Source organism: Lycorma delicatula, chromosome 1 (genome assembly GCF_047948215.1).
Source record: "Lycorma delicatula isolate Av1 chromosome 1, ASM4794821v1, whole genome shotgun sequence".
Lineage (NCBI taxonomy): Eukaryota > Metazoa > Arthropoda > Insecta > Hemiptera > Fulgoridae > Lycorma > Lycorma delicatula.
In genome coordinates this window covers 6,940,826-6,959,271 of record NC_134455.1, presented here as the reverse complement: position 1 = coordinate 6,959,271, position 18,446 = coordinate 6,940,826, and the positions used below count along the sequence as shown (strand labels likewise).

Genomic DNA, 18,446 nt, shown 5'->3' with positions numbered 1-18,446 from the left:
TCTGAATAGTTTCCTCAATAGAAAATAGTATTCCCCTATGTTTCTTTACCTTATTTATTTTTCCTAGTACAAAAAGACAGCAGATACAGACAAAATGCAAGATCTTTTTTAAGTTTCCCTGTAATGAAATTCCTCAATAACAAAATCTGTCATGGAACCTTGAGTTGTTCATTATATAGAGCTTAGAATATAATTTAACATAAAATTTATGAAAGTTAATGCTAAAAAATGTACTTTCAGTAATGTCTGACCTACACAGCATAAAACCAAATTAACACGTATTGAGTGCATGATTAAAATAATTACTCATAACATTAAAAGAAATTGTAAACATTTTATTGCTCATAACTGATTGGTTAACACAAGTCACACAAATTGCTAAGTAGTGAAAATGATGTGGTTAAAACATAAACAATTGGGCCGTTTAATTATTATATTCTGCCATCTACAACGTGAAGAAAGTATAAAATAATGGCATTAGATTCTACTGTTTATGTGGTCAAGATTCCAGATTGTTAATTTTAAATAAAATAATTTCTTTATCTTTCTTGTATAATATAACTGCTAACAAATAACATCTTTTTTCTTTTTGTCAATGAAAAATATCGGTTTTATTGTAGTACAATAGCCTATAAATCATAATTCAATTGTCATTAATTCCAACTTCAGCCGCATTCATAAAAGGAGATTAATGAAAAACAAATAATAAACATGGTCAGTAATGCGTAAAAATACACATAGTGAAAAGAAACTATATAACAACTTTTAAAAAATTAATGTAATCACTCTATGACAATGACTTTTATCTTTTATCTAAAAAGTCCTGAGTCTACACTCTTATCGAGCTCAGCATCTTCACATTCTACATATTTCCAAATCATATTCTATACCTTTGCTTGTTATGAATTAAATAGAAAAAAATATTGCGAGTATAAGTTACAAGTTCTAAATGCAAAAATAATAAAAATAACACACATATATAGAGATGACACACGTATAAGAAATGAATACACAAAAAGATTATAAAATCACCTGAGAGGCAATAGGAGTCTCTGCAATGCATAATTTTTTGCATGCAGAATACCTATCATCTCTTAAAGATGGAAAAATAATCACAACAATCTGAAGATCACTTCTAATTAATTTTCTTAACCTGTTGACATATGTTGGAATGCTATCATCATTTATTACTTCTACACTAGGGGAAATTACTTCCATTCCCATCTGGGGTCCAACTTGTCGTAACATATCAACAAATTCACTAGCAACTTTTTTATCACGTTTAGTCATAATTATCTGCCATTTGTGTAAATCGACCTGAAACAATAAATAATTTTATGAAAATAATTGTAAATTTTTTTAATACAGAATGGTTATGTAAATTAATGTAATCTTAACAATTATCATATTGTTAAGATTAATTTATAAAGCTAATCTCAACAAATTAATCTAATGTCACACACACACAAAGAGAAAAAAGTTTTTTTTTTGTTTTGGGATAAACAAAAAACTACCCAATCAATCACAACTAAATTTTTACTCATGTTTCTCGGCATAACTGAGAAGGTTTTTGGATATATTTCTGTGGTTTCAAGGGATTGCTGTGGCTCAACCACTATAGCCACTGCCACTAGTTTTTAACCTGAAAAATTGAATAAAACAGTTCTCAGAACTGTATCTGACAGTAGTTTTTGAGAAATCTGGGATGAAAACCAATAAATTAAGGTAAAAACCCATTTTTTATGTGTGACATCCAATGACACTGTTAAATGGGTAATAAACACAAAATGTTCAACCAAAACTTGAACATGATCCTTTCAAACATCCTCACATATTTACTAATTTTTCTCACCGATTTCCCTGTAAAGATAGCATATTTCACAGCCACAAATCATCATCGGTATGACAATTTCAGCATGAAGTAAGAACTTGCATTTAGTAAACATGGACTAACCTAAATTAATTCTTTTGATAATTTTAGTCCTCCGTCCATCCTTCCCAATTCTCTGTCCTAGGAAAATAACATTACTTATAATCTCAATTGTTTAAGATTCAATGTTCATCATTGTTTATGATTCTGTCTACTTTACAGCTAAAATACATTAGATTTTCATTTAAATTCCCCTTGAAACCTATCTCAACTTTGTCTCTTATCGTTTCTTCCACCACAATTTGTAACTTCTTCAGTATTTTTCACTAATAGAACCACATCACCAGCAAATTTCAATACATTTAACCATTATTTATGTTCATATCTTTCCCTTGTCAGATTACATTATCAAAAGGTGTTTCAACTACTCCATTGAAGATCTTTGTTGATGGAGTCACCTTGTTTCTAATATTTTTTTATTTAAACTTTATTCGTACATTTTTTTGAAATGATGAAAGGATCTAGGAGAGGCTACAGAAATATTAAAATGGAAAAGGCCAACCAGCTCATGGATATAAATATGATGGTAATTAAAGAAAATAAAAATAAAGTAATTATTTATTTTATTAATTTAATAAATTAACAAATAAAGTAATACTACTGAAATTTTACTTGTAAATTAGTCTTAATCTTACACAGATAGCTTACCACAGTCAACATATGATTGGAAGTAGCAGAACGTCCCCAATCAGCCTCAGGAGAGCCTTTTATACATGTATGTCTACCAAAATATAAGTCTTCAGGTGGTAACAATCGACCAGTTAATTCAACTGTGTTTTTTGCTAATGATAAACCCCACCTTGCTAATAAATCAGATGCATCTGGATTTGCTGTAATTTACAAAACATATTGCATTACATTTCAAATAACTAAATTTCACTTAATTTATTATAATAACTTATTGCTTCTAATGGTCAATTGCAATTAATCATAAATAATTACTGACACGCTGACATTCCTACAAATTATTATCAGCTTGGAATATAATGCTGTGAAGTACAGTTTTAGTGAAAACATTTATTTAATTAAATTATAATTAACTGTACGTTAAATTTATTACATTTATGAATACAATAATGTAAATGAATATTTTTAACCGTGCTATTACCATAATCAGAAAGTAAGTTACAAGTTCCAAAAAATACAGTCATCTATTTCAAACGGACATTTCTTGTTTAGAACAGATTGACAAGCATGTCACCTTTGTTCTGTAGGACTCAGCCTTGACTGCATTGTTCAGTTATATCTCCACCTCTGTCTGTAGCCAAACAAATAAACAGTGCTGTGCTCCTCCAGGAATATAAACTTCACCTTGTCATATAGTATTTGTATAATTTATCCTTAAAGTACAAACATACAAAATTTATCACTTGCATTGACCTAAGTAAAAATACTTTAAATATTGTGCTAGTATTATTTTTCAGTAGTTTCTTCACTAAAATAGTTTTCCTCAACCATCTACGTTCTACACATCTCTTTTTCCCCACATTAAATAAACTTTTGACATTTTAATACATAGCCCACCAATCTAGTTCATCCATAACAAAATTTAGTCACAAATCTCTCTCCACTCCAACTATCTTAAAATTTTAATGACCCACTAATTTTAACTTACCCTATATTTTTCAAAATCCTGAATAATTTTGACTTTCTAATTTTCCTACTGACCAAATTTTACTATCATAAAGAATTACACTCCACAAAATTATTTTTATGATTTTTAAGTTTTAAATTTATATTTAAGATTTCTTTCTAAGTTTTAAATTTATATTTTATTCCAACATGACTTATTTTTTGGAAGGAGAAAGCTCTCCTTACTTATGCCAGTCTGCTTTTTACTTCCTAAAAGTAAAAAGCAGTAAAGGAAGTAAAAGAAGAATTGTCATGAAAAATTTTGGTTTACAGATTTCAACAAAAATATCTATTTTGTCTAGTTTTGGTGTGACATCTGTATATATGTACACACGTATCTCTCGTATAACTCAAAAATTATTTGCTGTAAAATGTTGAAATTTTGGGTTTAGGGCTGTTGTTAACATCTAGATGTGCACTTCCCCTTTTGATTGCAATCAACTGAACCAAAAGTGTCCAAAAAAGCTCAAATCCCAAAAAATTTGGATTTTGGACTTCTTAACTGCAGTAATACCTCATTGAGAGCTTTTTAATGATATATCATAAGTGGCGCTTCTTTTCATTGGTTCTAGAGTTATAGCCAAATAAAATTTTAATTAATGAAATATTTATATCTCACAAGGAAAGGCACCACATCAGTTTGAATTAGACTTTTTTTTTTTTAATTTACATATATTGCTTTATTAATAATTACTAACCATGATCGTAAAAAAATTTACAATAAATAATAATTCAATAAAAATAAAAAAAATGTGAAAACAAATTATAAATTATTAGTGAAATAAAATGTTATGTACTTTTAAAAATATGTATATAATTTAATAGTCATTATTACATTATGTGTGTTTGTAATAGATTTGGTGAAACATCTGATTATTTAATATTAATTGAAAATTATAATAATTTAGAATCGTATTATTTTTGGATTTTCTAGTTTAATTTTATCTACATTAAAGTTAACTAAAGAGCGACTGAAAAACAGACCCTCACAAAAACAATATATAAACTGAGGCATACATGCCTGATCTTTAATAAATTGCAAAAAATTCTGATGTTTTACTTGATTAATCCTCTGATATTGTCATACAACATTCTCCCTAAGTGAGAGTTGATCATGATTTCTGTTTATTTGTTTTTTGTTGCCAATCATTTAATTGCTCTTTGGTTTGATATAATCCTTCTGATCTTAATTTGTGTACAATTTCTCCAATTTTCTCTTTCTTTATATTCATCATCCTCTCTTAAGTTTTTTATTCTCTCCTTGATCTTAACATTTCCTTCCTCTTTATATTTATCATCTTATAATCTTTTTATTCTTTCTTTGGTTTTAACATTTTCTCCCTCTTTATACTAACATCTCTTAATTTTTTACTCTTCCATTGTTTTTAACATTTTCTTCCTCTTCATATTCATCTTCTTGTCATTTTTTGAGATATATTTCTTCTTGTTATCTTTCTTTTTCCTGTATGATTGTTTCTTCTTCATTTTTGATTATTCGCCAAATAATCCAATAATAAAAACTGAATATTTTACCACCATAAGGTTGAAATTATCCAATAATAAAAACTGAATATTTTCACCGTAAGGTCGAAATTAACATTTGTAACCATCAATACAAATCACTAAACGGAACCAGGAAATCACTAAATGGAATAGTTTAACTTTTATTTACACGACACACCAAAAATCTGACACTTTTGTTAATCAGCAACTCTCAAAGATATGAATAATACTGATCTAGTAATACAAGTAATAAAGGGGATTTTACTCTATCCTAATATCATGAAAGATTGTTGAATTAACAATCGTATAAATAATTGATATTAATAAAAATTAATATTTCAGCAATTGTATAACTGTCCACTTTATTAAAGAATTGGAGGTTCATGTTTCACTTTCAAATGAAATAAGTTTAAATAAAGTGGAGCAAAAAATGTGCATATGTGATTGAATAGGCATACAAGGAAGTCATGTGGTGTTGTCTACATCAGTTTTACATCTGCATTACTTCATCTAACCTTTTTAATTTTAACCTAAGTAACACTTCTGTTATATTAAGATTTAACTCCTCATTAAATTCTTTTTATTACATTTTTGTTTTGGTTTTATTTATTTTCAAAGCAAGTTTATATCCTAGCAATAAACATGCTTATTCAGTATATTCTAACTCATGTTTGTTTTCTGCCAAAAAAAATGTCATCAGAATATGATAGCATAATTTTTTTCTACTGAGACAGTTACTCTATTCTTAATTTTTTTTTTTAATCCAGTATTATCTTCTCTATATACACCTTTCTTCACCTATTCTATTCTTTCATCTGTTTACTGTATAATGAGAATAACTTCCTTTCCTTGTGTTTCAGTCTATTTTTTTTAAATTTCAAAACATTTAATTCCATTCTAAATATCAAATATTTTTTCTTAATTTTTCTTTAAATGAAAAAAGAACTTTAAAAGTACAGAAGAATCTCTACTATCTCAGAAGTTAGAATCATGGCAGCAACATAATACCTTGTTAAGTACTGGTCATAAGTACTTTAAAAATACATTTAACTTGTAAACAAAATTTGTCTATTCACAAAGAAAAACTACAACACAGTAGTAATTTGATGTATTAATAAAACAGAATTTAAAAAGAAAACAGCTGACATGAAACAGTTCTTTCAAACTAACAGAATAGTAGTTTTTTAACAAACCGTAACATTTAATTGTTAAAAAATGATTGAAAATGCCCAGATTGGTTGAGTAAAACATGAAAGATTACTTATTAATAAATTAATAGACTAAATTATACATTTGAATTTTTAATGTTTCACAAGAGCATAACGTCAAGTTAATCAAAAGATTGCTTTTATAGATGGCTTCATTCACTTTTTGAAAAATGTTTCAGTAAAGAAATGAAATTGTACAGATTAACAGAAAACAATTGGGACATAAAATAAAGCAACATGCAGAAAGTTTAATTCTTGGCTCTGGCTGCTGACAGAATTGATTGTTGAAAGGGTGATGGATAAGGTTATATTGTAATTAGTTTTGATTTGAAATTTAAAAAACAACATACATAACATAAATTATTATAATATGAGGTGTGATTGGAAAGTTTTAAGACTGAGCTCGTAATTTCAAAATGAAAATACTTACAGGCTATTGTGATGGATTCCTTCAAAGTAATCCCCTTCTGACTAAACACATCAGTTTAGTCAGCATTTTGTGACAATAGTGTTTCCATTTTTGGAACCTTTCCTGTAAATTTTCTTTCATAACAGTGTTAAGAACCCTCTCTGTACTTGCCTGGATGTCTTCAATTGAGTGAAATTGGTTCCCTTTCAGCAAAAATGCCAATTTAGGAAACAGGGAGAAGTCATCAAAGGCTAGACCATAAATCAATAGAGTGGCTGCAGAAGTACAAGAATTTAGACAAAAATTCTGCAATTGAGAATGCATGATGAGCCGGTGTGTTGTCATGGTGGAGGATGGAATTCTTGTCTCACCAAAGGGCAAGCCTTTTCTTCTCCATATTTCTGTGCAAACACTGAGACCTATTTTTATAGTAATACTGGTTGATTGTCTGCCCCCTAGAGGCAAATTTATGATGCACAATACCTGTAGAATCAAGGAAACTACCAATATGATCTTCACATTTGACAGACTTTATTAGGTCGTGATAAACTTGGGGCCTTCCACAGTAATGAGATTGTATTTTGTTTCTAGGACATACCCACACAAACTTATGATACATCATCTGTAATTATCCTATTTAACAAATCAGGGTCAGTTTTGGCCCAACTTATCAGTTTTTGGGACATCAATTCTGTATTGTTTCTGCTGGTGTAACAACAATTTTTGGAATAAATTTCATAAACACTAAATTTTAACTGAAGATCTGACATGTTCAAATTTTCAGTTAAAATTTATTGAAGCTTGTAGAGAATTAAATTCAGTTCATCAGCCATCTCCCTAATTTAGGACTACAGTAAAAGAAAGCACACTAACTAATCCATGAATTCTACAATGTTTTCATTGATTTTTGAAGTGGAAAGCCAGCAGGGAGGTCATCTTCAACTGATTTGCAGCAATCTTTGAATCTATTGCAGATAAAAACATTTGACTGGCTCAGACATTTATTCCCAAAAACTGTTTAATAGTTTATAAGCCTCTGAAGCTGATTTTCCAGTTTTCAAACAAAATTTGACATAAACTCACTGTTCCATTTTTTCATAATTTTGCAAAATCAATAATCTGCCCACAACTGAAAATATGTCTTCACTCATCAAGATGTCATTATCTACTAAACAAAAAATTGCAGTGATCTTTATAGATGTCTGAAGGAGAAAACAGGCTTCCCTTTCCACACCTGAAGGCAAAACTACTCCCTCCTATTGAGCAGTAGCAGCATTTGCCTTAAAACATCTGTCTTAAAACCTTCCAATTGTACCTCTTATGTACATTTGTAATACTTGTGCTTAAGTAACTTAGTGTACAAAAATATTTGATGTTTCCAAGGAATAAGAATTCTTTAATGCCAATAGTTATCAGACTCTTTTTTGGAGGGAAAAGTCCTTCCAAAAAAGAAAAAAGGTTCATCTTTTGTTTCAGTAAAGTGATGTAGTTATATTAAATTTTAAATCTGTTTAAAGAACAATCTTATGGAAAACAATAGTTTAATTTTACAGAAAATTGTGATTGTATCATCAAATTCACAGCTTTTTATCTCATAATTAGATAAAACAAGTATTATTTTTTAATGAAATTTTTCAAGAAATCTCTAAAAATCAATTTATAAATGAAAGAAAAACCACAGCAGCTCAATTTTTAAAAATGTCACATAAATAAAAGAGGAACTTGAAAGTTGCCAAGTCATCAAAGAATAATGATTTTCAGCTTCCTACAACTAATAAAGTAAAAGTAAAATAATGACATAAATAAAATATTATAATCTTCCCTTTTCAATTTCTTTGTAACCATTACTTGATATTTCCTTTTTATTTCATGCATTATTATAATTTCAAGCATTACTATTTCCTTTTATTATTTCAATCTGGTTCAAAAACTGATTTCATTCAACTGCTTTTTAATAATAATTTTGTAAACATCAGTAAACATTTAAGACAACTGCATTTAATGAGTGCATATACCTGATAGAACATTTTCTTATGTGTAAAGAAAATTACACACTGCAATATTAATGATAAAATTCAATGGTGTTCATTCTGTTATTTATATATATATGCTTTTTTTTAGGGGGGGGTGCTATTTCTATTTTATTTCTACAAAATTTCACTTACACGTTACTATTCTGAATCTTTTTTTTGTTAACTGATGTTGAGTTCAATTAAAGTTTGTCAGTTTATTTTATATGTTATCTCATAAAAAACTGAAATTTGTGAATTATTTAATGTATGTCAATGTAGCTTACATTAGTCAAGCATGATGTAAATATTTACAGCAGCACTGAATAAAATCAATTCATCTAAATGTAACTATACTTTTCCTCAATTCTAGTAGCAATAACACAAATTTTATGTTTGCACTTATTTACTGAACATTTTGCACAGATATTTTTTTTTAATTATTTTGGATGCAAAACTCAAAACAGTACTATAAAGTTAGTAGAATTATACACCATTTAAAAGCTAATTTCTTGAATTATTACTCGGAAATAACAGTAACTGTAATATTATGCATCCAAGACATTAACATACACAATTTTTTTTTTTAAATACAGGTGCCATACGAAGAAACTGAGAAACTTTCAGGAAATGTTCTACTGGTGAAGATAATGAAAAAAGGTTCATTGAAACATTGATCTGGGAAAGCTTTGTTTTTGAGATACAGCTAGCGAAAGATTTCACCTAGATTTCAGCTCTTCTAATAAAAAGAAACCCTACTGTAATTTCTGAGACCCAAATTAAGGAGTAAAGTTGGTGGTTTCTTATGTAATTTGAGCTGAGAAATAGGATAAAACACGTGCCAGAACTCTCACTCCAGTAGCTTTTAAGATATCAAACGTAAAACACAAAATTTGTTGTAAAAAACAATTTTTTTAGGTTTGTAGTACAATAGCTTTGTTAAATGACTAATAAATGTGAAAGATTTAGTAACAAAACTTTTAAAGAATTTAATTCTGAGAAAATTAACATAAATACAACCAATAAAAAGTAAACAAAACCTCTATAAAAACTGATTTTCAATGAAGCAAAACAGACAAAAAATCGTATTCTTTCTTTATATAACATTATTCATAATATAGCAAAACAAAAATATAAAGTACATGAATTGGTAAATGGTAACAGAATAACATACCTCAGTTACAGTAATAGTTAAACATTCCCTCCTCCACAATGTACACAGCACTCTGTCAGACGTATAATATTTCCGATGGCTTTCCGTATAATCTCAGGATCATTTCATATAAATTCAATAATATTTTGCATTTTAATGAGTAACTCTTCTTTACTATGAACTTTCTGTTGGTATTAATATCGTTTTCATATGGCCCCAAATGAAATAATTAGTGGCGTTGAATCAGTGATCATGGTGACTATTTGATTGGTCTACCACATCCAATCCAGCTAAAAAAATTAGCATTCAAGTAATTTCTAGCTACTAAAGAAAAATGTGGCATTGCTCCACCACGCTGGAAAATCATTTGCAATCTGGTTTGTAAATGTACACCCTCCAAAAGAGCCAGCATATTATTTTTCAGGAAATGAATGTATGCATCTCACACGAGGTTTTTATTGAAAACAAATGGTTCCAGAATTTTTTCATAAATAATGCCACACCAAACATTAATGTGAAATCTATATTGGAAACTAATTTCCAGAAAAACACGTGGATTGTTTTCACTCCATAAATGACCATTTTTAGCATTTTAGAATTCTACAAGAATTTTTAGAATCACAAAATGTTCATTATTAACATGATGATTTACTTGGCGTTTAACAGAAAACAAACAAATTGGAAATGACCTGTTAGTTTAAAAATGCTGATATGACAAAACGTTTTCATATTTGGAATCTGCATTCCAGGAAATCTCTCCTGTTATTCACATTGAGCATCTTCAGAATTTCTGTTACAAAATCCATAAACAAAAAATACATCAGCATATTCCTTGTTAGAAAATTAAGATGGCATTTTTCACTATGATATAACATTACACTTCCTTCATCTGTATGATGAAAACAGATTCAAATGAAGTACACAATTTTCACTGTTGACCAGCTGTTAGTATTGCCAACATATACAGTAGAATTTTTAAAACTATTTCTACAGTAACATACATTTCAATTTAGTTTTATATATATATATTTTATTTTATCTGTGTAAATTATATCCAAAGCTAAAATATTGTTTTATACATTTTTTTTATTTCTTTTAAAATTATTTTCAGTAATTAGCGTTTGTTTTTAAAAAGAATGTTTATAAGGTACAGAAAGAATAATAAGATTTTCGGTCTACTTTTCGTTTACTTTGCTTCAATATTATTATTATTATTATTATTATTATATTATTATTATTTGCTTCATTATTTACTTTTTATTGGCTGTATTCACATTAATTTTCTCAGAATTAAATTCTCTACAATTTTTTTTTACTAAATCTTCTACATTTACTAGTCACTTAACAAAGATATTGTACTACAAACCTAAAAACAACTTTTTTTTAAAAATTAAGTAAGTTTAATTTTAAGGCAGATAAAAATGTCAAGCAAGCAATTATAATACAAATACACAGACAACTTTATATCAAACAGATTGGTTTTCATCATCAATAGCTGTTGCAACAAACATTTTTCAAACATTATCATACACATAAGAATATAAATCAATAAAAGTATATTCAGTCAAAACTAAAGAACTAAAGTAACAAAAAACATATAATACTGACTGATATGATCACAATATTTAAAAATGGTGATAACTACGACTGATTTTTTTTACAATTGCATTCTGAAATATATTTACGTGGATTTTTTGACACACTTATATTCTGACAATGTATCTCTCCAAAAATTGACAATTCATTCAGAATCACAAAAAATATCTTAAAATTCTTTGTTCAGCCTGCCTGGTAATAGGTAATGTTATAATAAAAATTAATAAGCAATAACGCTATACTACCCAAACATTAGCACAGATAATGCTAATATAAAAAAATATGTCAATTACCGTAAATGTTTTTAATGAACTTCCTAAATGAATGCTGCCTCTGATTAGGTGTGACTCTTGTTACCGTTGCAATATCTTTCATTACCTTGAAATCAGCTCGCATTTCATCAGTTAGTCCGGTCATATAACACAGTTCAGGAATCAAACAAATTAACTGTTCAACTGCTTGCTTAAAAAAAAAAAAGTTATAGTTTAGTACAGTGCAACTCTTATTAATCAAAATTACTAATTCTTTCTGGGGTCAATAAAAGCCACAATATCATTTTATTTTCACTTCTTAACAAAACATATATGATGGTCAACTAAGCTAACACTGTCAGTTATTCAAGAAGAAACATAATTTTCATAAAAACTTCACAATGTTGTTTTTTTTTTAGTTGAAATATGAATACTAGCAGATGACAAAGATCTAAAATTACAATTTCCGAGACGATTTTTGAACACATTCAACAATTTCTTTTTATTACTTGTTTTGCAATTTTTACTTTCAGAATGCAATGATACTAAAAAAAAATTAATAGATTTAAAGGTATTTGTAATACAATGATCCACAAAAAAAGATTACTGTAAATAGTCAAATTACACAGAATAAAACAATGACTGCTCTAATCTTATGCATGGCAGATAGGAATGGGTGCTTGGAGAGTACAATTTGAGACAACTGCAGTCCACAGAAACACTTTTTTTTATAGCTGCCGAAAGGGGTAATTTGACATAATAGATTATTCATATGAGGATTAAAAAAGATTCAAAGATATGAAAGAACTGGACACATCTTACAAATACAAATATAAACACAATGTCTATAGAAATGAGTCAAACAGTAAGACATAAAAAGAAGGGAAGCCAAAACAGAACACCAACCTGTACCATGAAGCCACAGAATTTGAAGCGTCAAATTCTGACAGACACATTGTTATCCAGTGTCCAAACCTACTGATTACAGACTATCTTTTACAGAATTTTCTGATGGGGTTTGGTAGTCTACTCATAAACTATATAATTTTCAACATGGTAATTGATAAAATTATTGCGGAGAGAACTAAGATTTACAGTATGAATTCTTCACTGCAATCGGTTTAATAAAGTTTAGCGAAGAATAAAGAACCTGCTCAGCAGAAACAGTTAACTCCAAAACTCAAAGGTAAGAAGTCATTTTGCATCCAATGAGGGATGGAATGCCACTTTTGCATTTATACTGCTAATTGTGATGGAATTACAAGATGAGGTAAGTAAAAGTAGATAATAAATCTGAGTTAAACATGATTTTATAGAAGACACATGTTCAATTTTGCTACTTGATGAAGAGCTATTTCATCCCATGATGTAATGTCCATCGGCAGTTGTATGGAGGATAACATGATAGGAAGTTAACATTAATATACCTTCTTCCCATGCCTCTTTCACAGCTCTCTCTACCATAATTTCATCCAGAATTTCACTTTACGTTTTGTTACTATTGCAAATAATCCCAAATAAGCAAAAAAATGAAATAAATATTTTTCCTTCTCCCCAATATAATTTTACTCATGAAACAGGGGTAATTGAACATTTAATACAACTAACTGATTGAAGACAACGATTTCATTGAATAATTAAAATAAATTTGCACTGACAAACATTACCTCTACAACTATGTTACCACTACTAACCATGGTAAGAAAATCTGAAGATACTGACAAGAAAAATTTACGCAAAATTTTTAAACAGGTACACAGATGTTGCAAGAGAATATACCATGAATGGATCCTAGGAATCAAAGTCCAACCATCTGAGGTTAAAGATAAAACTCCACAGCAAAGGACGGGAAAATACTAAAATTGGTTTTAAAGCAATTAGAGTTAATTAAAATGACAAATATACAAAAAGAAAAGATTATTTTTGAAATGTTAATTAATTATGAACTTTAAGCGAGATAAAAAATTATATTTTATGCCATATAATTAAGTTCCAAATATTTGTTAATGATGTGTATAACACATTTATTCTATTATGAACAAAAACTTGCAACTTGGTTTTACATTAAGTATACATTCATAATCGATGTGCCTGTTAATCTGAAAAATGATCTTCCATTTTCTAATTTACTTACTCAAAGCAAATCACACAAGATAATATTTCATTATTATAAAATTTATATGATCTAAATAAGATTTAACACTTAACTTTGGTTTTTAACAGTAATATTTTAAACAACATTCATCACAGCAAGTTTTATGTGTATGTGTGTATAAAAACACAGATTTATACTGTGAAAACTTACGTAAAATAACATATCCAATTTCTCTGTATTTAAGATTGTGATCAAGTTAACACTTTGAAAGTGCTCTAGTATGGATTTCTACCTTTTCATGTTTTAAACTAGTGATTTTTCAAGGAAAATTATGATAAATAATGTTCATACTATTTCTAAGCTTGACACTCTAACTACGAACTTAATTCTACATTCTAGTCAGGAATGAAAATAAAGGGAACTAAAAATACACTGACAGTTTCTCTAAACATTTCTTTAAAATCTAATAGAAAACACTAATTGACACCCTACTGAAAAGAACAAAAGATTATATACAAACCTGATTAGGTCGGCCTTTTTTTTTAATTCTGTGAATTAATAAGGGCTGCTTGTGATCCATAATTACAGCATTGTAAGAAGTTCTGTAATAATCAATATAAGAAATCTGCAACAAGTAAAAAAATCAGGCACCTTAATAAAAAGTTTTATATATATATATATATACAACTTTTGAAGGGTTTAATTATACGAAAATATAAAATTAATTTTAGACAATAAGGCAGTTCAAATATTTTTACAAAACAAACACATAAAAGAGTACATAATTATTATCAGTGCACATCTAATATAAAATTTGATTAAGCAATATATATCTTTTTACTTTTCTGTCTATATAGCAGCTATAGTGAAGTTACAGCTATATAGAAGGGAAAATATGGTGATCGTTCAAAACTGGGCATATCTGGTTTTCACTGAATGTTGACAAATTGACCCCTAAGGAAATCGAAAAATGGCATCAAAATTTTCACAATAAAATAAGCAATGTATGTATGTTGGCATGTAAATCGCCTTATATCACCAGAACTACTTGATCAATTTTCACCAAACTTGGCAATAATATTTCTATTGTAGCGACATTGATGCTATTAAATTTTCAATTCAAAAGATGAGGGGGTGAGGATTACAGGGGGGGAAACAAAATTGTCTACAGATTTTGCATAATTAAAGTTTTGTTTTTTTTTTATAATTTTGTGAATATTAATAAAATAAAACTTTTGTAAAAAAAAAACTTTTTGCTTTAAAAATGGTTTTAAGTTCAACGAGTTACAGAAGGCAGAACAAGAAGCAATTTTCATTAATTTATTTTTTTTTATATTTTTGTAAACAATTATAAAAAAAATATCTTGTGTAATTTTTTTGCTAAATTGCAACCCAACTCCAAAACATAGTCATTTTGAAACATTGAAGACAGTACAGTGGGTCTTTTTTGTTGCAGTTTATTTTCTATTAGCATCAAATTGTGTACTGTGTCTGTAATTGTGTGTATTGTGTGGATTATTAAATAATTTGCACTGGTCAAGTATACTAAACTTTCATCATCATTATCAGCCTGTAACTGTCCCATTGTTGGACACAGGCCGATTAATCTTTAAAATGTAATAAATAAAAAAACAAAAATTAAAGATTTTTAAGAACCCATGACGAAAAACCTTAAAAACGTGAAATAATTAAACAACTGTATTTTTACCTTATAATCCTCTGTGGGATTGTGATATTGTTTTTAAGACAATAAAATTTGAAGATTTTGATTGACCGTCATGCATAACCCATAGGACTGCGTAAATAAGCTTCAGTTATTTTCACAGTACAGTTTAAAATTTTTTAATTTATTTTTTACTATTAATTTACAAAAAAACTTATCATAATTACACTATCATACTTCAGGTAAGAAAGCAGCCCTTCAATACAGATGGTGAATAATGATAAATTTAAAATAAAAAAAGGTAAATAATCAAAAACTATTATAAAAAGTTTACTTCAATTTAAAATCAGAAGGCGTATCAATTATGTCAAATAACATTGATCAACATATCCTGTTTTAAAATACGTATTCAGAATTTCTCCCTCACACAGTTTTTTTTTATTTTAATTCTTTTTAAATTTATAATGTTTTTTTGTCCAATACTTTATACTATACTTTAACACTAAAATAAATTAAAAGATAATTTAATGTACAAGTACTATGGGCTACAGATTACTTTATAAAGAAAACAATCTGTGAAAACTACTTGCTTTTCTTTTTGCCCAATTGAAAGCATGCTTATATATAATAAAATATAAACAGCCAAGCATCAGGCAGTATTAATAAATTGACTAAATAAATTTAAAAAATCATACAAGATTGAATAAGAATTACTTATTTACCTCTCGATCGCCTTTTGTAAATGTCTGAGTAGGATTTCTAGTAAAATCTATGTCATCAATCTATTGTCAAGTAAAAGCTCCTAGAGCATTGTAAATATTATGGAAATAAATAAGCTAACTAAGGGGAGCGTTGCTAATGTTGTGAAAGTTCAGACGTATATAGACATGTACAAACGTAATCTAGTGTAGCATACATTCATTCATTCATCAGAATGACATCAGCTGTGAGATAGTAGTGAACCAATAAACACATCATTGTGAGTGCTTTGTGTGTCTGAATTATTGGTGTATTACATATTTACTAGTTTATTTCTTTTAATTAGTCATTAGTTACAAAATGCCTAGAGTTTGTTTAAATCATAAACAGAAAATTTCTTACTTTCTAGCAAATCAAATATTTGAATATTGTGTAGTTAAGAATGCAGAAAGTATTAAAATGTTTTTTTAATTACAAATGCCTGCCTCTCAAAAACCTTGCGTGATACTTTTCTTCCTGAGACAAAAAAAAATTATTTTTTGTTCCCTACTGTAATCATCAGTAGACTCTGAGGAAATAGTACATAAAATATAAATAAATTTTAAAAAAATAATCTTGAGAATAGCTTTACCCTCCCGCATTTAAAAAAAAAATGTCAGTAGAAATTAAAAATTTCTCAACTTATGAAGCTTATTCAAATATTTATTAAGTTCATAAGATTCAACTGCCATATAAAATACAAAGACAGAGTTTTAGAAATAGTTATTAAGATGATAGTTTTAACAACTGAAACAGTCATCTAGTTTTAAATTTTAAATAAAATATTTTGTTAAAAACATTTGAGAATTTAAGAATCTATACCAATCCCAAAGAAGAGAGAGATTCTTCTATGACTAAAGTCAGAGAATAATCTGTGCTCAGGTATTACTGAAATAAAGTAGAATATTAAACTGTATCACACAATACAGATTAAATCAATAAAGATCACAAATACTGAAATTAGAACATTGACTTTTAAATACAGTACAGGTTAAATCAATAAAAATCACTTAAATACTGTAAGGAGTAGAGAAGCTTTAAGTAATGAAAAGTATCAAAATAAGAAAAACATAAATAAAAAATTTGAAAAAGAAAAATCCAGAAATAACAATAAAGAATCGATAAAAAGAATTTCTAGAAGAGTGTAGAAAGTTCAGACAAAAGAAACGATTTTGCTTGAATGAACAAGGCGGTGGGTTGGCTGCTACTACAAGTGTGTTCATAGACCTGGAGGTATTAATACTGTCGAGGGCCTGCAAACTTCAATACAGTACACATTAAACAGCCAAAACATGGTTGATTTTAAATAAAATGGAAACAACAAAATATTAATAATATTATTAAGCAAACATAAAATCAAGATGGTTAATGTAAGTACTACAACCCGCAACATTAGAATCTAAGTTAACACTGACTATATTCTAACTCCCTTGTACGTGTTTAAAAGTTACAAGGCATGGCAGCCAGTTCAGATTCTCATGTTGATAAATGTAGTCAAAAAATAAAAATAAATTAAAAGATAAATTAATGTACAAGTACTATGGGCTACAGATTACTTTATAAAGAAAACAATCTGTGAAAACTACTTGCTTTTCTTTTTGCCCAATTGAAAGCATGCTTATATATAATAAAATATAAACAGCCAAGCATCAGGCAGTATTAATAAATTGACTAAATAAATTTTTAAAAAATCATACAAGATTGAATAAGAATTACTTATTTACCTCTCGATCGCCTTTTGTAAATGTCTGAGTAGGATTTCTAGTAAAATCTATGTCATCAATTCTATAAAGTTTTTTATTATAGTCAGTCATAACACTTTTACCAATTAAGGCTTTGAAAACTTCATCCTTGTAGTTAGTAGGATCTGCATGAAGAATAGTTTGTCTAATAGAAGGAAAACACAAATTAACTAACATTCAATAAAATTAAGAACAAAACTATAAGTTTTTAAAAATAATTTTTTTTTATTAAATATTAACTTAAATATTTGTTACAGATTATTTCTGAAAAAAGTAAACAATTTGTGAAAATGACTTTCACATTAAAAGTGAAGTGAGTGTGTGTGTGTGTGTGTGTGTGTGAGTATGTTGGTGTGTGTATGCGCATGCACATGTGTATATACATACTATATACAAAATTGTCACCCACACACTCTTTAATTATCCTATATTAAAAAGCAATGGTTTTTTGGCAGTTGTATTTTTTAATTTTTAATATTTATCTCTTGTTGCCTAACTGAAAACATGTTAATAAAAA

The 18,446-nt window shown here is 28.0% G+C and overlaps 1 protein-coding gene across 1 annotated transcript in view; it reads right to left on the bottom strand.

The window, feature by feature from the left end:
- AGO3 (Argonaute 3) overlaps window positions 1–18,446 on the bottom strand; it is a 140,164-nt gene that overhangs the window by 56,655 nt on the left and 65,063 nt on the right. The window contains exons 8-12 of the mRNA XM_075362583.1: window positions 17,912–18,074; window positions 14,307–14,411; window positions 11,734–11,902; window positions 2,579–2,760; window positions 1,033–1,317 (exon numbers count right to left, since the gene is read on the bottom strand). Coding sequence (XP_075218698.1) covers window positions 1,033–1,317; window positions 2,579–2,760; window positions 11,734–11,902; window positions 14,307–14,411; window positions 17,912–18,074 — 904 coding nt within the window. The remainder of the gene's footprint in view (window positions 1–1,032; window positions 1,318–2,578; window positions 2,761–11,733; window positions 11,903–14,306; window positions 14,412–17,911; window positions 18,075–18,446) is intronic.